At 36.1% G+C, this 24808-nt stretch overlaps 1 protein-coding gene across 5 annotated transcripts in view; it reads left to right on the forward strand.

The window, feature by feature from the left end:
* The window catches only part of TTC17 (tetratricopeptide repeat domain 17), a 157619-nt gene that overhangs the window by 56227 nt on the left and 76584 nt on the right, over positions 1–24808 (forward strand). For 3 of the 5 annotated variants that reach the window (XM_065881707.1, XM_065881706.1, XM_065881708.1), the window contains 7 exons: positions 1010–1122; positions 5380–5526; positions 7125–7240; positions 7397–7562; positions 8733–8810; positions 8948–9172; positions 16243–16429. In XM_065881707.1, coding sequence (XP_065737779.1) covers positions 1010–1122; positions 5380–5526; positions 7125–7240; positions 7397–7562; positions 8733–8810; positions 8948–9172; positions 16243–16429 — 1032 coding nt within the window. The remainder of the gene's footprint in view (positions 1–1009; positions 1123–5379; positions 5527–7124; positions 7241–7396; positions 7563–8732; positions 8811–8947; positions 9173–16242; positions 16430–24808) is intronic. The other 2 variants (XM_065881709.1, XM_065881710.1) reach the window with 1 other exon arrangement.

Consider the following 24808-nt stretch of genomic DNA (forward strand, 5'->3'; position numbering starts at 1 on the left):
TATTGTGTATATGCACATTTTTTTCCCCTGGTAAAATGGTATGTAGCTCTTATTAAATCTTTTACAGTCTGTGACCCCAAAGTAGAACCACTGGTCTAAAGGAACTTGGGTTGACAGGATATCAGTGATTTGATTGTATCCAGAATGTTTCATTTCTGATTAAACCCTGTGGGAGCAGATATGACAACTTGACACCAAAGGATAAATGAATAGAATCCCTTATATTACATCCTTCTCCCTTGGTAAATATATTGGTCTGTACAGCCTCTTGATCTTTGACCCTTAGCTGTGAACGTTTACAGTCCATTTTACAATCCACCTGACAAGTTTTCTTTGCTTTTTTTTTTTTTTTTTTTTTTTTTGCGGTACGCGGACCTCTCACTCTTGTGGCCTCTCCCGTTGCGGAGCACAGGCTCCAGACGCGCAGGCTCAGTGGCCATGGGTCACGGGCCTAGCCGCTCCGCGGCATGTGGGATCTTCCCGGACTGGGGCACGAACCCATATCCCTTGCATCGGCAGGTGGACTCTCAACCACTGCGCCACCAGGGAAGCCCTTCTTTGCTATTTTGAGTGTAAAGAGTATGTTCAGTCCTTGGGATTATTTGTTGCTCAATCTGTACTGAAGTGCAACCAGAGCGCTTATATATATATATTTATATATTTGAAAAAGAGTCATGAAGTATATAAAGCAAATTCTCTCCAGAGAGATGGGCAAAGTCTTAAAACAATTTAATCAATAGATTTTACAATCATAGAATGCAATTGCCAGCAGGAACCTCAGTGATTATTTAATGGAGCCCATTTGTTTTATAGGTGGAGAAACAGGCTTCTTTAGAATGATTTAATTTAATTAACCGTTAATGAGATTTCCCCTGGATAAGTATCCCCTCTGTAAGTAGTCTGCCAGGCTCTGAAGAGTACAGGGTTGATAGTACATGACTTAGACTAAGAAAATCATGTTGGCATTGCTGATCTTTTTCATCAATTTAAATTTCCTTTCTTACTCCAGGAAATCATCAGATATGCCGTCTGGTCAACCAGCAACATAGTTTACATTGCCAGTGGGACCAACCTGTGCGCTACCATCGTGGTGATATCTTTGAAAATGTGGACTATGTTCAGGTCTTTTTCTTAGTCTCTTCTAGTTCTTATAAACTTGCACATATCTAAGAGTAATATCACTTCCCCCCCCCTTAATTCCTTATATAATTGATCTCTAAAATGTGTGACCATCATTTAAGGTGTTGAGTATCTGTTATGTTTATGAAGTCAGATTTTATAGAGAGTACTCAGTTACTCCATGAATGACATTTTTGTTTCCCAAAGTACTGGCTGTATTTTCTTTTCATATGTGTTTAATTCTTTTCTTCTTTACCAAGAGAGCTAGAATTAAAGCCTTTACCTCCCCTTTTAACTTACTTTAGTAAGACCTATAATTTAAAATTTGGAGAAGAGTAGCCGTGCTCTTTCCTGAAGTCATCAGTCCAGTTATGTTGCTTCAACCAAAAACGTCATCAAAATGATCATCTACAAAAAAACCTTTATTAACCACATTGCTGTGTGCATGTTTTTTCTTTCTTTCTGTCTCTGTGTATGTCCACACAGGTACATACACATATACACACAGTCATACACATACATAAAATCCTAGCCTATCTAGTTGGGAAGAAATAATACATAAATATAATGATACCAGATAGCATGTAACTGATGCTGATACAGACAGTAAACACAATCAGAGTCCAATTTTCATCCAAAAGGATACTGGAAATAAAATAACATTTATCCTGTCCCATAGAAAACCCATCATGTTCCTTAATCATAGATACAGAAATTTCTAGCAATAAGCAGTTAAAATAAGAGATCAGGAAAACTTCTGTAGGAAGACAAACCATGGAAAATTAGAACTGTTTAATTTAGAAAAACCCAGACTACATTGGGAAAGAGTAAGAAATAAAAATTAAGAGGCCATTTAGGAGGAGAAGTAATACTAGAGACCAAAAGCTTCCTATGATTTTTGTGAGCCAGCTCCTAGCAATATCCCATGTTTGGTTTTCAAGAGTAGTAAAGGAAGAACAGACTTACACTCTCTGGGACTCTAGCTCCCTGTCTTAAATCCAAGCATTTTAAGGGGAAAAAGGGAATATTTAGAAATGAAATATACCGAAACCCAGTGTAAATTTTAGATATCATAATGGTCTCAAGACAGACCATTTGGAAGACTGCCATGTGCGAGTGTAGCTTCCAACATTATATATCCATAAATTTCATCACCGCTATATAGTGAAAGAATCTGTTCCTGTTATTAAAGGCATAGAGCTACAAATTCATCATATTCATTGCTTTTTCTCATCTCTTTCCTACTCCATCCCATCCTAGTCCCATTCTCTTATCTAACAAGGTTTCAGAAATACACAGGAACTATATGGTATCTTGTGAGAATATCAAATATTGTTGTACCTTGGTTTGGAGGTAGGCTATACATATATTTTTTTTAACATCTTTATTGGAGTATAATTGCTTTACAATGTTGTGTTTCTGCTGTATAACAAAGTGAATCAGCTATATGTATACATATGTCCCCATATCCCCTCCCTCTTACATCTCCCTCCCACCCTGCCTATCCCCCCCGCAGGTGGTCACAAAGCACTGAGCTGATCTTCCTGTGCAATGCAGCTGCTTCCCACTAGCTATCTATTTTACATTTGGTAGTGTATATATGTCCGTGCCACTCTCTCACTTTGTTCCAGCTTACCCTTCCCCCCACCCTGTGTCCTCAAGTCCATTCTCTTTGTTTACGTCTTTATTCCTGTCCTGCCCCTAGGTTCATCAGAACCTTTTTTTTTTTGATTCCATATATATGTGTTAGCATACAGTATTTGTTTTTATCTTTCTGACTTACTTCACTCTGTATGACAGACTCTAAATCCATTTACCTCACTACAAATAAATCAATTTCATTTCTTTTTATGACTGAGTAATATTCCATTGAATATATGAGCCACATCTTCTTTATCCATTCATCTGTTGATGGACACTTAGGTTGCTTCCATGTCCTGGCTATTATAGATAGTGCTGCAGTGAACATTGTGGTACATGACCCTTTTTGAATTATGGATTTCTCAGGGTATATGCCCAGTAGTGGGATTGCTGGGTCATATGGTAGTTCTATTTGTAGTTTTCTAAGGAACCTCCATACTGTTCTCCATAGTGGCTGTACCAGTTTACATTCCCACCAACAGTGCAAGAGGGTTCCCTTTTCTCCATACCCTCTCCAGCATTTTTTTTTTCTTTGCTCTTTTTTATTCTGTTTTTATTCTTTTTTTTTATTATTATTTTTTATTTTTTTAAAACATCTTTATTGGGGTATAATTGCTTTACAATGGTGTGTTAGTTTCTGCTTTATAACAAAGTGAATCAGCTATACATATACATATGTTCCCATATGTTTTCCCTCTTGCGACCAGCATTTATTGTTTGTAGATTTTTGATGATGACCATTCTGACTAGTGTGAAGTGATACCTCATTGTGGTTTTGATTTGCATTGCTGTAATGATTAGTGATGTGGAGCATCCTTTCACGTGTTTGTTGGCAATCTGTATGTCTTCTTTGGAGAAATGTCTATTTAGGTCTTCCACCCATTTTTGGATTGGGCTGTTTGTTTTTTTGATATTGAGCTGCATGTGCTGCTTATATATTTCGGAGATTAATCCTTTGTCATTTGCAAATATTTTCTCCCATTCTGAGGGTTGCCTTTTCATTTTGTTTATGGTTTCCTTTGCTGTGCAAAAACTTTTTAAGTTCCATTAGGTCCCATTTGTTTATTTTCATTTTTATTTCCGTTTCTCTAGGAGGTGGGTCAAAAAGGATCTTGCTGGGATTTATGTCACAGAGTGTTCCGCCTATGTTTTCCTCTAAGAGTTTTATAGTGTCTGGCCTTACATTTAGGTCTTTAATCCATATTGAGTTTATTTTTGTGTATGTGTTAGGAAGTGTTCTAATTTCATTCTTTTACATGTAGCTGTCCAGTTTTTCCAGCACCATTTACTGAAGAGGCTGTCTTTTCTCCATCGTATATTCTTGCCTCCTTTATCAAAGATAAGGTGACGATATGTGTGTGGTTTATCTCTGGGCTTTCTATCCTGTTCCATGACCTATAGTTCTGTTTTGGGGCCAGTACCATACTATCTTGATTACTGTAGCTTTGTATTATAGTCTAGTCAGGGAGCCTGATTCCTCCAGCTCCGTTTTTCTTTCTTAAGATTTCTTTGGCTATTCTGGGTCTTTTGTGTTTCCATACAAATTGTAAAATTTTCTGTTCTAATTCTGTGAAAAATGCCATTGGTAGTTGGATAGGTATTGCATTGAATCTGTAGATTGCTTTGGGTAGTATAGTCATTTTCACAGTGTTGATTCTTCCAATCCAAGAACATGGTATACCTCTTCATCTGTTTGTATTGTCTTTAATTTCTTTCATCAGTGTCTTATAGTTTTCTGCATACAGGTCTTTTGTCTCCTTAGGTAGATTTTTTCCTAGGTATTTTATTCTTTTTTGTTGTAATGGTAAATGAGAGTGTCTCCTTAATTTCTCTTTCAGATTTTTCATTGTTAGTGTATAGGAATGCAAGAGATTTCTGTGAATTAATTTTGTATTCTGCTACTTTACCAAATTCATTGATTAGCTCTAGTAGTTTTCTGGTAGCATCTTTAGGATTCTGTATGTATAGTATCATGTCATCTGCAAACAGTGACAGTTTTACTTCTTTTCCAATTTGTATTCCTTTTATTTCTTTTTCTCCTCTGATTGCTGTGGCTAAAACTTCCAAAACTATGTTGAATAAGAGTGGTGAGAGTGGGCAACCTTGTCTTGTTCCTGATCTTAGAGGAAATTGTTTTAATTTTTCACCATTGAAGGCTATACATATTTGAAATTGACTGTCCAGTGGTTTTTAATGCCTAAATGATAGCTATATTAAACTCTTAAGAACCCTTAAGCACACTAATTTTATAGAATAGTGATCATTTTAGTCTAGGTAAGGGAGAGGAATAATGAATCAAACATCTAAATCAGCTAATCACTAAAACTATAAGAGACTAAATCATAGAAAGGAAGTAGTGGGACAGGAAAACAACCCACACTGGTTTTCTCACACATCAATGGCATAGTTGATTGAAAGTTGCTAGCTATGCATTATCTGTGAGAGAATACTGTTGGGGCATAGTTCTGAAAATTAAAGATCTGATTGCCTTTTAACTGACCTACTTTGTGATTTTCTTCTAATTTTGAGTATTCATTAACATTTTTGGGTTGAGTTAAATCTTATTTACAACTCCTTTTCTGCTTTCAATTTGATTGAACTTTTCTTTTCATTTTCTAGTTTGGTGAGGATTCATCAACCTCCAGTATGATGTCTGTGAACTTCGATGTTCAAGCAAATCAGAGTGATATCAGTGATTTGGTCAAGTCTTCTCCCATAGCCCATTCTGTTCTCTGGATCTGGGGCAGGGACTCTGATGCATATAGGGTAAGTTAGTAGAGGATGATTAAGGAGTTTTCTCTAACAGACAAGATTTCTTAAAGCAGTGGCCCTCAACCCCACTGATTAATATGGCCCCAGTCACTGTTCAGCTTAGTTCAGCAAGCATTTGTTAAGCTTATATTAAATGGAAGGCATTCTGTTAGGTGGTAAGACAGGGTCTGTCTTGAGTTCTTGGCAGTCAGGTGGGGCAGATGGACACCCTGATTTCCGTTCAAAGCTCTGAGTATAATCACCAACCCTCACAAGTTTCTAAACTTGACCTAAGTGTGTGCTTGTATGTACTTCACTTATTTAATCAGCATTCTTTTATTGAGCTTCCAACTGTATACCAGGCTGATACTATGAATATAGTACACAAGTTCCTTGCTCTGCTGGAGCTCACATTCTAGCAGAAGATACAGATAATAAACAAGTAAATAAATATGTATTTCTAACCTACCTAAGAAATAATTGTGTGTTAGCCAATGGGGATACCAACATATGAAGACAGAAACCATGTATTTTTTTTTTTTTTTTTTTTTTTTTTTTTTTTTTTTTTTTTTATTTTGCGGTACGTGGGCCTCTCACCGCTGCGGCCTCTCCCGTTGCGGAGCACAGGCTCCAGACGCGCAGGCCCAGCGGCCATGGCTCCCGGGCCCAGCCGCTCCGCGACACGTGGGATCCTCCCGGACCGGGGCACGAACCCGTGTCCCCTGCATCGGCAGGCGGACTCCCAACCACTGCGCCACCAGGGAAGCCCAGAAACCATGTATTTTTTATTCAACATTAAATTTTCAGAATTTAATTGTGTTTTTATTCTAACAAAATTAATACGGCGACTTATTATTTAATTATGTCTAATATAAATTCCCAAGTTTGAAAGCTTCAGGCTATAAGTTTAGTAAACCTCTGGTACGTGTTATTTATATTTAGAAAGATGAAATTTTACAAATAAAATAATAATTGTTAAACTTCAGCATTGGCAAAGAAAAGTCTTAGTTAAGGGAAAAATAGTTTTCTGTGCCAGTTTTTTAAGTGCATGTATGCTTCCAGGTAAAAGTCACAAACTCCACCTCAAATTGACTTAAACGAAAGAAAATTCACCTCATATTATGGGAAATCCAAAGATAGAGCAAACTTTGGCTTTGGTTGATTCAGTGGCCCAGTGACCCATTTCTTTCCTTTTCTTTAATTTGCCATCCACTGTATTGGTTCCATCCTAAAGCCTGTCTTCCTCATGGTACTGAGACGACAGCCAGCAGTAGCTGGAGCAACATGGTTTTTGCTCCTATGGGGCATAAGAGACTAAGACTGGCTTTTCTTTCTTGGAAGCCCCAGGCAGACCTCTCCTTGTGTCTTAGTGGCTCGGCTGAGTTAGGCCGGCCCAACCCTGAATGAGCCTGTGGTAAAGCAGGTAGAAATACTGACTTAGACTAATAATCTGCAGTAGAAGGAACATTATAGAGTCTATCACAAGATCTATATCTTATAATACTAAACTGTTTTTCGGTTATCCTAGTATATTTATGTTCTTTTAAAAGTTCATTTAGCATATTGAAGCATTGAATCTGAAGAAATTTATGAGAAACTTTCTTTTTTATTAGGACAAACAGCATATTCTGTGGCCTAAAAGAGCAGATTGTGCAGAAAGCTATCCTAGAGTCCCTGTTGGCGGGGAATTGCCAACGTATTTTCTGCCTCCGGAAAACAAAGGACTCAGGCAAGTGCTGATGGATTTGGCAAAGCACTTGATTCTGCATGATTATCATCTGGCGGTTCTTTGAGAGCACCAGCCTTGGACTTGAAAGGTTAAGTCTTTATTTTGAAGTCACCCAAACTTTGAAAATATGAATTTTGTTCCTTTTTCTTGTGCCAGGATCCACGAACTCAACAGTGATGATTATGCTTCAGAAGAAGAGGCCCAAACCCCTGACTGTTCCATAACTGACATCAGAAAAAGCCAGACTCTGTCCTACTTAGTCAAAGAATTAGAGGTCCGCATGGATCTGAAAGCCAAAATGCCAGATGACCATGCACGAAAAGTAAGGCTCACTTAGGCTGGTGTTTATTGCCGTCCATTCTGGTTGACTTCACAAGCCTCATAGGTGGAGCAAAAATTTGATAGAAGGCAGTTGTTGAGCTTTAAGTTTATAAAACTGAAAGATGGAGTTAAAGATTTGGTGAAATAATTAAGAAGTCAGTCATGCTATTGAAGGAATGCCAGTAAAGTGTTCCCCTGGGTTGCTGTATACATAGACCACCCAAGCAGTGTTCCTCTAAGAGGGCTGCAAAGATGAGTAACACAGAACTCTGTTTACCTAGGGGAGGCCATTCTGACCACTGCAGTTTAGCTTTACATTCTCCAAGCTTCCAGAAATTTGTATAAATTGAAAGCTTGAAGATTCTCTTTCCTTGGCCTTATCAACCCTGCTTTGTGCTCATATGAGGTCCTTAGGAATTTGTATGAATTTGATAACTACTTTGCAAACATTATAAATATGTTTTGTTACACTGTTTTCTTTAGTTCCTATTAGCTATGTATAACTAGGAATGTTTTATTACTGAATATAAATCCTATATTAGTTACCATTCCATAGGTACAAATGAAAAAATTTACTTTTTACAGAGAAAACAGACCATCACCATGACCTTTTTTTAACTTAATTTTAAAACTATGAGCAGTTACTACTTACATTCAGCATTTATTGAGGCAAAAAACATTATGTTCCAGGCACAGTTTGGAGTGCTAGGAATACAAAGAAAAATAGACCATGATCCCTAACTTAGAGTTGCTCACAGTTATATAAATGCTGCAAGAATATAAAGTAGATTAATTGAGGATCTGGTGCTTTTCCAGTTAGGAATGGTAGCAGATTTTCATTGCATCAGGTGTTGCATGCTTTGCTCTCTGAATAATTTCTCATTTGGTTCTGGACACTTAGGTTGACTTGAATGGGGGAATGATAGATCACCTTAATATGTATGTGGTGTATGTGTCTTTTAACTTTTTTTAATTAAAGGAAACTAAGGCATACATGAGCAGGGTAACACACCTGTTGTAATGTCAATGACTGCACGTTATGTATATAATTATAAATATCTCTTCAAGTTAGCTGTTCCTGAGGAGCTCAAGACTGTTGTCTATAGAAATTCTTTTCAAATGTCTTCCCTGTTATTTTCAATTGATTCAATCTTCCTTTTGATGTTTTCAGATTTTGCTTTCCCGTATTAATAACTATACTATCCCAGAAGAAGAAATTGGGTCTTTCTTATTTCATGCTATTAACAAGGTGAGTTGCCTACTTCAAATATCTGAAATTTAAATGCTTAGTAATTGTAATTAAAAGTTAAAATGCATGTATTAAAAAATCCTTTTTAGAATGAGTGCTGTATTCTTGTATTAACTGAAGTATTTGGGGTTTTTCAGCCAAATGCTCCTGTCTGGCTGATACTCAATGAAGCTGGACTCTACTGGAGAGCAGTAGGAAATAGCACCTTTGCTATTGCTTGTCTTCAGAGGGCTTTGAATTTGGCTCCGCTTCAATACCAGGATGTTCCTCTTGTGAACTTGGCCAACCTTTTGATTCACTATGGCCTTCATCTTGATGCCACTAAACTGCTGCTTCAAGCTTTGGCCATCAATAGCTCTGAGGTGAGGTTTTATGTTTCTTTGTAGCAATATATACTAAGTAGTGATAACTCAAATTCAGAGTATAATATGTGTTTTTATAGAGAGGGCATAAAAAAACTCGTTTTATTTTTTAGTAGAATTTGCATATTGTAAGAGGGCTTTGTTTTATTTTTGATGTGTTCATCTATTTTAAATGAATGAAGTTTATAAATTATAGTTATTTTTTTAGAAACTTACATTTACATAAGAATGACATAGCTGCTAAAAATATACTGCCACATCTTTATGTCTGAAACATCTGCTTCTCACTTTATCCTGCTCATTACAGCATGCACATTGCATAATGTTATACTGTTTTATAGCTTTAATTTATAGATACCTTTATACCAACCAAGCCAGAGCACAGTTTAAAGGTTGTTTTGATAAGGATAGATAAGTAGGTTGATATTCATGCCCTGAACCTCCCACATGCAATCCATGGAGTTGTGTCACTGCTTTGTAGTTAAATACTTTATTTCATTGTTTCTAAAGTACCACTTACTTTTTTTTTTCATATTTTAACATCTCTGAAATAAGGATGCATGTTATAATTGATGACATCTTAGGTTTGATGAATGCAGTTATAATAAATGTACAGTTAAATTGCTTTTATACTTAGCATCTAAATGTTTCTGAGTTTTATATGCAAAGAAACTTTTAGAAGTGTGCATGAATGGCCTAGGTTTATTCGAGGTGTCCCAAAACTGATTTTTTCAGTACTAGAAGAGAATGTTGCCTGTTAAGAGTTTCCTTTGAAATACACCAATTCACAACTAGATTTTAAGTAAAACTTTATAATCACTGTTATACAACAGGCCAAGTTGCCAGAGAAGTACATCAAATATTAATTAAATGTTTACTGTGTGCCAGGTGTGGCTATAGTAGAACAGATGGTCTATATGAGATGTGATAAAATGAACACCCGAATGGAAGGTTCAGCACAGCTGTATTCCCTTGATACTTCTCATGGTTCAGTTTTTTCTGCCACCAGCCAAGGCAATTAGGCAGTTTTCTTCTGGAAAAAAAAAAAAAAAAGCTCCTTTAGAGATTAGCTGCCTTTTCTTTTTTTTTTTTTGCGGTACACGGGCCTCTCACTGTTGTGGCCTCTCCAGATGCGCAGGCTCAATGGCCATGGCTCACGGGCCTAGCTGCTCCGTGGCATGTGGGATCTTCCCGGACCGGGGCACGAACCCAGGTCCCCTGCATCGGCAGGCGGACTCTCAACCACTGCGCCACCGGGGAAGCCCTGCCTTTTCATATTTGAAAATTATACTAAAATTTTAGCTAAATACTGTAGTACTGCAACAAGAATAAAAATACAAATCAGTGAATCAGGGTAGATACCCCAAAATACACCTTAATCAGACCCTACCCCCAGCTGTCAACATTTGGAAATATTCCCTTATAAGCTTTCCTTCTATGTAAATATTTCATAGTGTTGCAACTTTACTGTACTGGTGATCTTTAAAACTTACATTAAAAAAAATTTTTACTACCTAGTTTTTATAGCCATCAATTTAAATGGTTGTATAAAGGTTTGATGAATTGATCTGTTAGAACTTACTCCTCTGTTGCTGGATGTTTAGGTTGCTAATATCAGTAATGATTTTCTGGATGCGACCTTTTCTGTTTTCCAGATAATTTTCTTAGGAAAGACTGCTAGTAGCAGTGAAATTACTAAGTCAGTAAGAGAATGAATATTTTGATGGCTTTGATACAAAATACCAAACAATCCACAAAAAGATTTGGGCCAATATATATTACCATAATCAAGATCTATAAATATTCATTTTGCTTGTATTATCACCAGAATCAGTTGAAGTATCTGCTAACTTTTATTGATTGTTTACTAGAGCCAGGCATCATACCAAGCACTTTACATGTAATAACTCATTTAATCCTTAAAACAACCCTCGGAGATAAGATTTACCCATTTGATAGAAAAAGAATGCCAAAGGGATTTACAGAAAGTCATAGAGCTTGGATTTGAACTCAGGGAGAGTGACCATTAGAGTTCACACCTTTATAGTCAAGTCACACTGCTTCTGTATTAACATTTGTAAAATAGGTTTACTTTAAAAAATTTCATTTCTCTGTTGTAACATAAATTTCTTTATCTTATTTTAAGGATATTGTATTTTTTAAAAATGTTTATTTATTTATTTGGCTACGCCAGGTCTTAGTTGTGGCACACAGGATCTTCGCAGCATGTGGGATTTTTTTTTTAGTTGCAGCATGCGGGATCTTTTTATTTTTTACTTTTTAGGTGGGGCATGTGAGATCTTTAGTTGCAGCATGCAGGCTCTTAGTTGCGGCATGTGGGATCTAGTTCCCTGACCAGGGATTGAACCCGGGCTTTCTGCATTGGGAGCTCAAAGCCTTAACCACTGGACCACCAGGGAAGTCCCTGTTTTATTGTTTATTGTTTGTTTGTTTGTGTTTCTGGCTGCGTTGGGTCTTCGTTGCTGTGCGCGGGCTTCTCACTGCAGTGGCTTCTCTTGTTGCGGAGCACAGGCTCTAGGCACATGGGCTTCAGTAGTTGCAGCGTGTGGGCTCAGTAGTTTTGGCTCGCAGGCTCTGGAGCGCAGGCTCAGTAGTTGTGGCGCACGGGCTTGGTTGCTCCATGGCATGTGGGATCTTCCCAGTCCAGGGCTCAAACCCATGTCCCCTGCATTGGCAGGTGGATTCTTAACCACTGTGCCACCAGGAAAGTCCCCTATTTTATTGTATTTTTAAAGTAAAAGTTTATGTAGGCATTTTGCTCATTTTGTTAGAATTTGTTTTTTTTTTAATTTTACATGAACTCTTTATACAATAAAGTCTTTAACTCCATCTATCATACGTTAAAAATATTTTCTCTCTTTGCCTTTTTATCTTAGCTTTTAAAACTTACCTTAATTTTCCATCTTTTCCCTTTTGATTTCTATTGTTAGATTTAAGGTGTCCTCATAAGAAGTCTGAAAAAAAATAGTTCTATTTTGTTTTCTCTGGTTTGTCTTTAAATAGTTGACTCTCAGATATACAAAGGTCTTTTCCTATGTTGTCTTCTAGATGTTTTACAGTTTCAGGTTTCACATTTAGGCCTATGATCCGTTTCAAGTTAAATTTTCTTTGCAATGTGAGGTAGGGATCAAAGTTCATTCATCAAAGTTCATATCCAAACGGATATCTGATTGTTCCAGGACCATATCTCAAGAACACTACACTTTCCTTATTGAGTCACTTATCACCTTTGCTCTGAACTCCAGACTCCTTTATCCAGTAGCTAACATGACACCTCCACTTGAATGTCTAAAACACGGTCTAAAACTGCAGGCCAAAACTAAGCTCCTTAACATTGTTCTAATTTGTTCTCAGTCTTTCCCATTTCAGGAAACAGTAAAGCCAGTATCTCAGGACAAAAACTTAGAGCCATCCTTCGTACCTGTCTCCTTTTCTCAGGGCAGATTCAATCTATTAAGTAATCTTGCTGATTCTGTTTTTAAAATATACCCAGCATTTCACTGTTTACCATCATCTCCACTGCTATCTTATCCGCACCATCATTGTCTTTTATCTAGATTATTTCAATAGCCTCCTAACTAGCTTCTTGGCTTTTGCCTTTGTCACCCTACACTCTATTCACAGTACAGCAGTCAATGAAATTCTTATTAAAAGTCAGATGTTGTCAGGGACTTCCCTGTTGGTCCAGTGGTTAAGACTCCACACTTCCATTGCAGGGGCACGGGTTCAATCCCTGGTTAGGGAACTAAGATCCCACGTGCCACGCAGCGCAGCCAAAAAAGAAAGAAATTGCATTATGAATAAATAGAATCTCAGTAGTGCTCAACATATGCTAAACTTATATGCTGTTCCTTAGCTTTAGGAAGCTGTAGAGTATTGCTTAAAGGCAGCCGCTTCCCCTCTCCTTTCACCTAAATTCTCTCCATCCCATAGCCAGAGTTGAAAAATTATCTTCTACATTGAAAAAATACAAGAAACAAAGTTAGTAATTTTTTTTTTAATGTCAGATGTTGTTATTTGTTCAAATCTCTGCGGTGACTCTCCATGTAACTCACAGTAAGAAACAAGAATTTATAATGATGTAGAAGGTCCTACATGACCTTGTTACTTTTCTGACCTTATCTCCATGAGATCGTTCCTTTGGTCATTCTATTCTAGCCTCACTTGCCGCCTTGCAGTTCCTTGAACATGCTAGCTGTGCTCCCTCCTCAGGACCTTTGCATTTTCTATTCTCTCTGCTTGGAATGCTTCATCCCACTAAGATTCTTCATAGCTTGCTCCTCATCTCCTTAAAATCTTTTACAAATACTAACTTCTCAGGGAGTCTTTCCCTTACTACTCTGTTTGTAATGGCACTCTCTTCCCTATGCTTAGTACTATTTATGTCTCTTCCCTGCTGTCCTCCATCACATTTTACTCACAATTGTGTGACACGAGACTATAAGATCCACTAAGGCAAGGATTTATCTTTCTTATTTTCTGCTCTATCCCCAGTGTCAAAACCAGTATTTGAAACATGGTAAACACTCAGTAATTATTTTCAGAATGAATTCACGAAAATTATTCTTTTTTTCCAAAATGCTAACCAGTTCGTCTCAATACAAGATATTTGCACAACTATCATTCTAGTCATAGGGATAATTATGATACTTCGTTTCCTTATGGAAAATATAAAGACATTTTTGAAATCTATGTATGGAATTTAATTGTATATCTTAGTGTGAACCACTAAGTAATGCTTTAAATGTAACCTGAGCACTACCTAGGTTAGGCCTCTTTAATCTGGAATATTTTGTACACCTTGGTTTGGTTATAGTGAGATATTTCTGATGACCTAACAGCCTGAATCAAAAGCAAGTAGCTGATAAATTATAGGGGATAATTGCTTTTCACGGGGATATACTGTGCAATTTGAGAATAAAACATTCTTAGATCTTTAAAAATATTTTTAATGATAAAGTAAATAGATGGTTTGTAGAATAAATGGTTTGTATGCAGCAAATACTAAGCATAGGTATATTTCTGCTAAAATGACCTAAACTGAATACTTTGGGCTGCGTATAAAAACAAAGTTTCAACAAACAATTGGAAAATAGAATTTTAAGATTATTTACAATAGCATACAAAAAATCAGATATCTAGAAGTAAATCTAAAGGAAGATGCACAAGATTTCTATCGTGATTACAAAACATTGCTAAGAGAAAGAAAACCTAAATAAATGGTGATATACATCATGTCCATGGATTGAAAGATTCAATATTGTTAAGATGTAAGTTCTCTTCAGATTGATTTATAGATTCAATTCGATCCCAAACTCCCAGCAATTGCATGTATATGTGTGTGTAAATTGATAAGGAGAGTCAAAAATCTACATAAAAATGGATCTAGAATAGCTCAAAAATTGGGGTGTGAGGGGAAGAAAAAAACAGAGTTGGAAGGTTTATATTACCAGATTTCAAGATTTAACTGTAATTAAATCAGTATGGTACTGGCACAAAGATACTTAAATATATCAATGGAACACAATAGAGAAATTAAAAATAGGCCCCTGCATATATGGTCACCTGATTTATGACAAAGGCACACTAGTTCAGTGTGTGTGGGAGCTTTTGGTTTTTCAGTAGGTAGTAATGGAGTACTTGGATATCCCCTATGGAAAAAGAAATGAACCCTGACTCCTACTCCATATCATACACAAGATTAATTTGAGGTGGATCATGTACCAAAATGTGAAAGATAAAACAATAAAGCTTCTTGATGAAAACATAGGAGGAAGTCTTTGTTACCTTATAGCTGGCAAAGATTTCAAAAAGCACTAACTATAAAAGAAAAAAATATATAACTGAACTTCATTAAAATTAAGAATTTCTGTTTATAAGAAGATACCATTAAGAGAATAAAAAGGCAGACAACAGACTTGGAGAAGATATTTGCAATAAATATTTCCAGCAAAGGTCTCATGTCTAGTGTATATATAAAGAACTCCTTCAAATCAGTAAGAAAAAGGCAACCCAATTTTTTTTTTAATGGGGAAAACAACAGCACTTCAGCAATAAGGGTACCCAAAGGGCCAGTAAGCACATGAAAAAATATTCAACATTATTACTAATCAAGGAAATGCACATTAAAATCACAGTGAGGTGCCACTTAAGCATCTCACTAAAACAGCTAAATTTAAAAAACTGACAATAACAAGTCAGTGAATTCTCACAGTTGTTGGTAGGAGTGCAAGTCTGTATGTCCAATGGAAAATGGTTTCGTTGTATCTCATAAAACTAAATGTATGCCTACCTAAGAACCACTACTAAGTGTATACCCAAGGAAAATGAGTGCATATGTCTATCAAAAGACATTTACATGACTGTTCATAGTAGCTTTATTTATAGTAACCCAAAACTGCAAACAATCCAAAAACTCCCTATCAGTAGGAGAATGGATGAATAAATTGTGGTGTATTCACATGATGAAACATTACACATCAATTTTTTTTAAGAATAATGAACAAATAGTACACAAAAAACATCTGGTTTCTTGAATATTAGATGTTGTGTTGAGTGAAAGCAGGTACAAAAGGGTACATATTATACACGTAAGAGAACATGCTGTTTGATTCCATTTATATGGAGTTCAAGAACAGGCAAGGCAGAGCTGATCTATGGTGATAGTCACAACATCACATCAAGTGGTTACCTCTGGGGTTGGGGTTGGGTTGCCCAGGGGAACTTCTTGGGGCACCAGAAATGTTCCAGATGTTTTGTATCTTTAGATGAGTGGTGGTTACAGGGGTATATACATACATAAAAACTCATTGAGCTGTACGCTTAAGACTAGTGCATGTTACATACTTTATGTATTTTTTATCTTAGTAAAAAGGTAAAAAATAAATTTATATTAAACAGTTTAGCTGATGTAAATAAAATGGACAGTTGGGGTAACTTTTATGAGGTAACCTAAAAAAAGCCAAAAGACATATACTGTAAAGGTTTTGTAACTCTCAGAAAATATTAATTCATTAACATTTTCTGATTTTTTTTTTCTTTCTTTTCAGCCCCTGACCTTTTTGAGCCTGGGAAATGCTTACCTTGCTCTGAAGAATATCAGTGGGGCACTTGAGGCCTTTAGACAGGCTTTGAAATTAACTACCAAATGCCCAGAGTGTGAAAACAGCCTGAAGTTGATTCGCTGTATGCAGTTTTATCCTTTTCTGTACAACATCACCTCTTCTGTTTGCAGTGGTAAGCAGCTGTTAAATGCTGGCAAAATAATGAGTTCAATCAGGATTCCTGTTTTGATCAACAGAACACAGGAAATGATTTTATTTTTCGAAGGTTTTTACATAACCAGTGTAATTCTAGATACATAGGAAAGAAATTAATTAATAACTTGTGGTGTACATGCCTTGGAGCATTAGGCTTAATTCTCTCCCAGAGCCCTAGTTTGAGAAAGGCTGATCAAAGTATATTCGACTGGGATTGATAAGCTGTGAGATTTTTTTCTCTCCCCCAAATCTCTGATGTTCTACAACAACTGATATTTATGGTAAAAGATATTTTTTTCTGCCACAAATTCAAACGGTGTAATGAGATTTGAAGCAGTGTTTCTATCCTCATTCACCGAAGTACAGCCCCTTGTCTTTGAGTGGAGGTGGTGTGGACCTTCACCGCACCTTTCAGGCAGTCGTCCAACGTGAAGCGGCTATCTACTTTGCATTCTTCCGCTTCCTCCCACAGGCACCATGCATGTGTACATATGTGTATACATACACACATGTGCAGCAGTGTGTCCACCTGGGTCAGAGCTACTTGAGTTAATGTCTCAACTATTGTAAATTTCTAAGAGTTCCATGATATTTTTTCTTCAATATTTTTTTATTGACGTATAGTTGATTTACAATGTTGTATTAATTTCTGCTGTACAGCAAAGTGATTCAGTTATACATATTTATACATTCTTTGAATTTTTATTTTTTTATACAGCAGGTTCTTGTTAGTCATCAATTTTATACACATCAGTGTATACATGTCAATCCCAATCACCCAATTCATCACATCCTCACCCCCACCCCACCCCCCATCACTTTCCCTCATTGGTGTCCATACGTTTGTTCTCTACATCTGTGGCTCAATTTCTGCCCTGCAAACTGGTTCATCTATACCATTTTTCTAGATGCCACATATATGAGTTAATATACGATATTTGTTTTTCTCTTTCTGACTTACTTCACTCTGTATGACAGTCTCTAGATCCATCCATGTCTCTACAAATGACCCAATTTCGTTCCTTTTTATGGCTGAGTAATATTCCATTTTATATATGTTCCACATCTTCTTTATCCATTCGTCTGTTGGTGGGCATTTAGGTTGCTTCCATGACCTGGCTATTGTAAATAGTGCTGCAGTGAGCATTGGGGTGCATGTGTCTTTTTGAATTATGGTTTTCTCAGGGTATATGCCCAGTAGTGGGATTGCTGGGTCATATGGTAATTTTATTTTTAGCTTTTAAAGGAAAACATTGTATGAGCACATTGAATATAAGGAATACATTCTTTTTTTATATTTTCTTATTTATGGTTTATCATAGGATATTGAATATAGTAGTTCCACGATATTTGATTATTATTTAACCTTCACTGGAAGAAAAAAAATGAGTTTAACTTGAATTATAAGTGGTTCAGTTTATATACATGTGAATCCTCAGTACCTTGCTTTTGTAGGGCACACAGTAGATGCTGTGTTTAATGTTCAAATTAGATTATAATATTCAACCAGAGGACTAGCTCAGCTCCTTCACTTCAGGTATTTAGAAGAAGAAAAAAAGTGATACACACTTCATTAAGTGACTTGTCTAAAAGACATCAGTAATTACTAGATTTGGCACCCAAACTGATTCACTATACCAGACTGCCTTAGGATTTTAATGGAAGGCAGGAAGTCATTTTAAATATCAGAGCCCTTTTTTTAGTGAAGAAACGAAAAATCTCTCAGACTCTATAGCTCAGTTGTAGATCTTTGTTGAGCAGCATCTAAACTAGAATTCGTACATGAATGCTGAAGGCCTAACAGTGTTTTTTTAGCAAGGCCGTATAGTGGGGTGGCTAGTTCTAGAGTCATACAGATTCATGTTTGAGTCCTGGCTTTGCCATTACTGTCTTTCTGTTCCCATTAAAGTAATTTGTGTCCTAATCTATAAAATGAAAGACAGTAAAATTTCATATACTTTTTGGGAGGATTAAATGAGATTATTGTCACAGAGTAGGTGTTATGTAAAAGTAAGCCATTAGAAATTCATAATGAATACAGAATATGACTCTAAAGGTTAAGGATCTTTATCTTCTTACATAATACTAGAAAATATGTTGTGGTCTTTAAAGTTTTGTAGGTTATATCTAAGGACAGCCTTATAAACAGGATTTCATTTTTTTTCAATGAGCTGTTTATATTAATAGAATTTCTTATTTTCTTTACTGACTATCATCTCCCTCACTTCTCCTCTTTTCTGTTATTGGGAAGAAGGGTTTTGTATGTATATAGTGATCCTTTTCTAAAAGCCTTTTCTCTTGTATTTGTTTTACATGCTTTTGCTTAGTATTTTAGTTTCTTGAAATTCATTGTTATTTTATGTCACTGATGTTGAGAGAGGAAATTCAGTTGTCTTAAGCTCTTTTTCCCCTGGAACATAATCTCAACTAGCCCAGGGAACTATTAACTTGAAACAGATCTTTCTCAAAATTGTAGTATCTGATAGGCCAGGTTATTCCAAGAATATTTTTTTAATTGCTGTTTTTTTTTCTGCTCACTTCTTTTTTTTTTTTTTAATAATTTTAAAATTTTTGGCCGCATTGGGTCTTCATTGCTGCGCACAGGCTTTCTCTAGTTGCGGCGAGTGGGGGCTACTCTTCATTGCAGAGTGTGGGCTTCTCATTACGGTGGCTTCTCTTGTTGCACAGCACGGGCTCTAGGCACGCGGGCTTCAGTAGTTGTGGCTCGCATGCTTAGTTGCTCTGTGGCATGTGGGATCTTCCCGGACAAGGGCTAGAACCCATGTCCCCTGCATTGGCAGGCAGACTCATAACCACTGCGCCACCAGGGAAGTCCCCAAGAATATTATTGAATCTGATACAATAACTATAAAAGAAAATAATTTGACTTGGGAAGAGGGAATACCATATTTGGTTCTTTCAGAGAGCTCATTTAAAAAAACTTTTTTTAATGAAAAAACATTAGCCCTTTTTACATTGTAATTAATTAGTTTAGAAAAGAATCCAACGTCAGTAAATTTAAGAATATTGAAATCTTATCAAGCATCTTTTCGGACCATAACGCTATGAGATTAGAAATGAATTACAGGGAAAAAAACGTAAAAAACACAAACACATGGAAGCTAAACAATACGTTACTAAATAACCAAGAGATCACTAAAGAAATCAAAGAGGAAATTTAAAAATACCTAGAGACAAATGACAATGAAAACATGACGATCCAAAACCTATGGGATGCAGCAAAAGCAGTTCTAAGAGGGAAGTTTATAGCAATACAAGCCTACCTCAAGAAACAAGAAAAATCTCAAGTAAACAATCTAACATTACACCTAAAGCAACTAGAGGAAGAAGAACAAACAAAACCCAGGGTTAGCAGAAGGAAAGAAATCATAAAGATCAGAGCAGAAATAAATGAAATAGACACAAAGAAAACAATAACAAAGAACAATAAAACTAAAAGCTGGTTCTTTGAGAAGATAAAATTGATAAACCATTAGCCAGACTCATCAAGAAAAAAAGGGAGAAGACTCAAATCAATAGAATTAGATATGAAAAAGGAGAAGTAACAGCTGACACTGCAGAAATACAAAGAGTCATGAGAGATTAATACAAGCAACTCTGTGCCAATAAAATGGACAACCTGGAAGAAATGGACAAATTCTTAGAAAAGCACAACCTTCCAAGACTGAACCAGGAAGAAACAGAAAATATGAACAGACCAATCACAAGCATTGAAACTGAAACTGTGATTAAAAATCTTCCAACAAACAAAAGTCCAGGACCAGATGGCTTCACAGGTAAATTCTATGAAACATTTAGAGAAGACCTAACACCCATCCTTCTCAAACTCTTCCAAAAAATTGCAGAGGAAGGAACACTCCCAAGCTCATTCTATGAGGCCACCATCACCCTGATACCAAAACCAGACAAAGATACTACAAAAAAAGAAAATTACAGACCAATATCACTGATGAATATAGAGGCAAAAATCCTCAACAAAATACTAGCAAACAAAATCCAGCAACACATTAAAAGGATCATACACTGTGATCAAGTGAGATTTATCCCAGGGATGCAAGGATTCTTCAATATATGCAAATCAATCAATGTGATACACCATATTAACAAATTGAAGAATAAAAACCATATGATCATTCAACAGATGCAGAAAAAGCTTTTGACAAAATTCAACACCCATTTATGATAAAAACTCTCCAGAAAGTGGGCATAGAGGGGACCTACCTCAACATAATAGAGGCCATACACGACAAACCCACAGCAAACATCATTCTCAATGATGAAAACTGATAGCATTACCTCTAAGATCAGGAACGAGACAAGGATGTCCACTCTCACCACTATTATTCAACATAGTTTTGAAAGTCCTAGCCACGGCAATCAGAGAAGAAAAAGAAAGAAAAGGAATACAAATTGGAAAAGAAGAAGTAAAAGTGTCACTGTTTGCAGATGATATGATACTATACATAGAGAATCCTAAAAACGCCACCAGAAAACTACTAGAGCTAATCAATGAATTTGGTAAAGTTGCAGGATACAAAATTAATGCACAGAAATCTCTTGCATTCCTATACACTAATGATGAAAATCTGAAAAGAAATTATGGAAACACTCCCATTTACCATTGCAACAAAAAGAATAAAATACCTAGGAATAAACCTATGTAGGGAGACAAAAGACCTGTATGCAGAAAACTATAAGACACTGATGAAAGAAATTAAAGATGATACCAACAGATGGAGAGATATACCATGTGTTTGGATTGGAAGAATCAATATTGTGAAAATGACTATACTACCCAAAGCAATCTACAGATTCAGTGCAATCCCTATCAAATTACCCATGGCATATTTTATGGAACTAGAACAAATCATCTTAAAATTTGTATGGAGACACAAAGGACCCCAAAAAGCCAAAGCAGTCTTGAGGGGAAAAAACGGAGCTGGAGAAATCAGACTCCCTGACTTCAGACTATACTACAAAGCTACAGTAATCAAGACAATATGGTGTTGGCACAAAAACAGAAACATAGATCAGTGGAACAAGATAAAAAGCCCAGAGATAAACCCACGCACCTATGGTCAACTAATCTATGACAAAGGAAGCGAAGATATACAATGGAGAAAAGACAGTCTCTTCAGTAAGTGGTGCTGGGAAAACTGGACAGCTACATGTAAAGGAATGAAATTAGAATACTCCCTAATACCATACACAAAAATAAACTCAAAATGGATTCGAGACCTAAATGTAAGACCGGACACTATAAAACTCTTAGAGGAAACATAGGAAGAACACTCTTGACATAAATCACAGCAAGATCTTTTTGATCCACCTCCTAGAGTAATGGAAATAAAAACAAAAATAAACAAATGGGACCTAATGAAACTTCAGAGCTTTTGCACAGCAAAGGAAACTTTAAACAAGATGAAAAGAGAACACTCAGGATAGGACAAAACATTTGCAAACAAATCAACAGATAAAGGATTAATCTCCAGCATATATAAACAGTCATGCAGCTCAATATTAAAGAAACAAACAACCCAGTCCAAAAATGGGCAGAAGACCTAAGTAGACATTTCTCCAAAGAAGACAGATGGCCAAGAAGCACATGAAAAGCTCTTCAACATCACTAATTATTAGAGAAATGCAAATCACAACTATAATGAGGTATCACCTCACACCAGTTAGAATGGGCATCATCAGAAAATCTACTTACAACAAATGCTGGAGAGGATGTGGAGAAAAGGGAACCCTCTTGTACTGTTGGTGGGAATGTAAATTGATACAGCCACTATGGAGAACAGTATGGAGGGTCCTTCAAAAACTAAAAATAGATTTACCATATGATCCAGCAATCCCACTACTGGGCATATACCCAGAGAAAACCATAATTCAAAAAGACACATGCACCCCAGTGTTCGTTGCAGCACTGTTTACAATAGCCAGGTCATGGAAGCAACCTAAATACCCATCAACAGACAAATGGATAAAGAAATTTTGGTACATATATACAATGGAATATTATTACTCAGCCATAAAAAGGAATGGAAGTGGGTCATTTGCTGAGACATGGATATATCTAAAGACTGTCATACAGAGTTAAGTAAGTCAGAAAGAGAAAAACAAATATCGTATATTAACACATGTATGTGGAACCTAGAAAAATGGTACAGATGAGCCAGTTTGCAGGGCAGAAGTTGAGACATAGATGTAGAGAACAAACATATGGACACCAAGGGGGGAAAAGTGTGGTGGGGTGGTGATGGTGGTTTGCTGAATTGGGTGATTGGGATTGACATGTATACACTGATGTGTATAAAATTGATGACTAATAAGAACCTGCAGTATAAAAAAACAAACAAAAAACATTATCCCTTTTTACATTGTAATTAATTAGTTTAGAAAAGAATCCAACGTCTGCTAACTCCTAAATAAATAGTTACCCCTAATGGAAATATATGCATTTTCTAGGTTTAAAAACTCATTGATAATACTGAACTAATTTCAGTATTAAATTTTTCTTTAACCGTGTTTTTGCATTACTTGTTTCCACAGTAATCCTATTTATTGACAGTTGTTTTGCTGAGTTTGAGCTTTGAAAAGCTGAAACTTGAAAGAAGCAGACACCTCTGTCAAAACCATGAACTTCTTACATTTTAAAACCTAACAGTTGCATTTACTCCAGTTATCTCTGAGCTTTACTAAACGGTTGATGAAAAAGGAGACAAAACCTCTGAGTAATGATTAGCATTTCTGTACCTTCAGATGATTCTCTCTGCCCTTTACTTTTTCATTTTTGCAATATTGAAAGAAGCTTCATAAGTTATCTTGTTTGACATATCTTTCTAAAGTTTTTATTATGACTTTAGAAAGGTTTCAAGAAGCAAGGCTTGTGATTCTATTTCCAATAATCAAGGAATTCATATTTTTTTTGTAATACTCATAGTTACAGTTTATTACAGGGAAAAGATACTAGTTAAAATCAGCCAAGGCAGAGTCCTTGAAGGGTACAAATACAGAACCTCCGGTTGTCCTCTTCCCATGGTGTCATGGACAACATTACCTCCTCCCAGCTATGATGTGTGACAGTACATGTGGAGTATTGCCAACCAAGGGAGCACACCCCAGCCTTTGGTGTCCAGAGGGTCTTTTTTTTTTTTTTTTAATTTTTATTGGAGTATAGTTGCTTTACAGTGTTGTGTTAGTTTCTGCTGTACAGCAAAGTGAATGAGCTATACATATACATATGTACCCTCTTTTTTGGATTTCCTTCACATTTAGGTCACCACAGAGCATTGAGTTGAGTTCCCTATGCTGTACAGTAGGTTCTCATTAGTTATCTATTTTATACACAGTATCAATAGTGTATATATGTCAGTCCCAATCTCCCAGTTCATCCCAGTGCCCCCTTTCCCCCTTGGTATCCATACATTTGTTCTCGATGTCTGTGTCTCTATTTCTGCTTTGTAAATAAGATTGTCTATACCAATTTTTCAGATTCCACCATATATACATTAATATGCGATATTTGTTTTTCTCTTTCTGACTTACTTCACTCTGTATGACAATCTCTAGGTCCATCCACATCTCTACAAATGACCCAATTTTGTTCCTTTTTTATGGCTGAGTGATATTTTAAGGAATTAATATTGTAATTGGGTTTTTTTGGACAAGATTTAAGCTGCCCTTATACACCCTTTTTCCAACCTAAAAAATTCTCTTATGAAAGCCTGTTTGAAAAGCTACCAATTTAAAAGCTTTTCAGGTAAGCTTTTCAAGATCAAAAATAGTTAAATACTCTTGGAAAACATTTTAAAAACAAGTTTTCTGACCACTATTGTTAATCTTCCCTAAATTATTTTCTTTAAAGATCCACATTAGACACTGTTTTTATAGCAACTGTAATATAGTATAACGTCTTGGGTAGTATGAACTGAATAGCAAAATTATCAGTAGTCTTTTAACATCAGTAAGTATTGCTTTTCATGTATAATCTTGGAAATTTTTCACACAGATTTTTAGTTTATGTTTCTTGGAGTATATGCACAGGTAACGTATTTAGCTTTGAATACTGATTCATTCAGCTTAGAAGTACATAATCATTATGCTCACAAACTTTTCTTACTTGAAAGACTTTATAGCTAAAAATGCGTCAATTAGTGCAGAATCATTTATCTGACAGTTTTCCCAAACTTTGATTAATCTAGATAATCCTCTTACTTACTGCCATTTATTAGTTGCATTTGTTCTTACAGAAACTGCTTATCATCATCTGTCTCTCTCCTTTGAATAGTACTTAATAAATTCTTTTCTTTTATAGGTATTTTTATATCAGCAT

The sequence above is a fragment of the Phocoena phocoena genome, chromosome 8 (genome assembly GCF_963924675.1).
Source record: "Phocoena phocoena chromosome 8, mPhoPho1.1, whole genome shotgun sequence".
Classification (NCBI taxonomy): domain Eukaryota; kingdom Metazoa; phylum Chordata; class Mammalia; order Artiodactyla; family Phocoenidae; genus Phocoena; species Phocoena phocoena.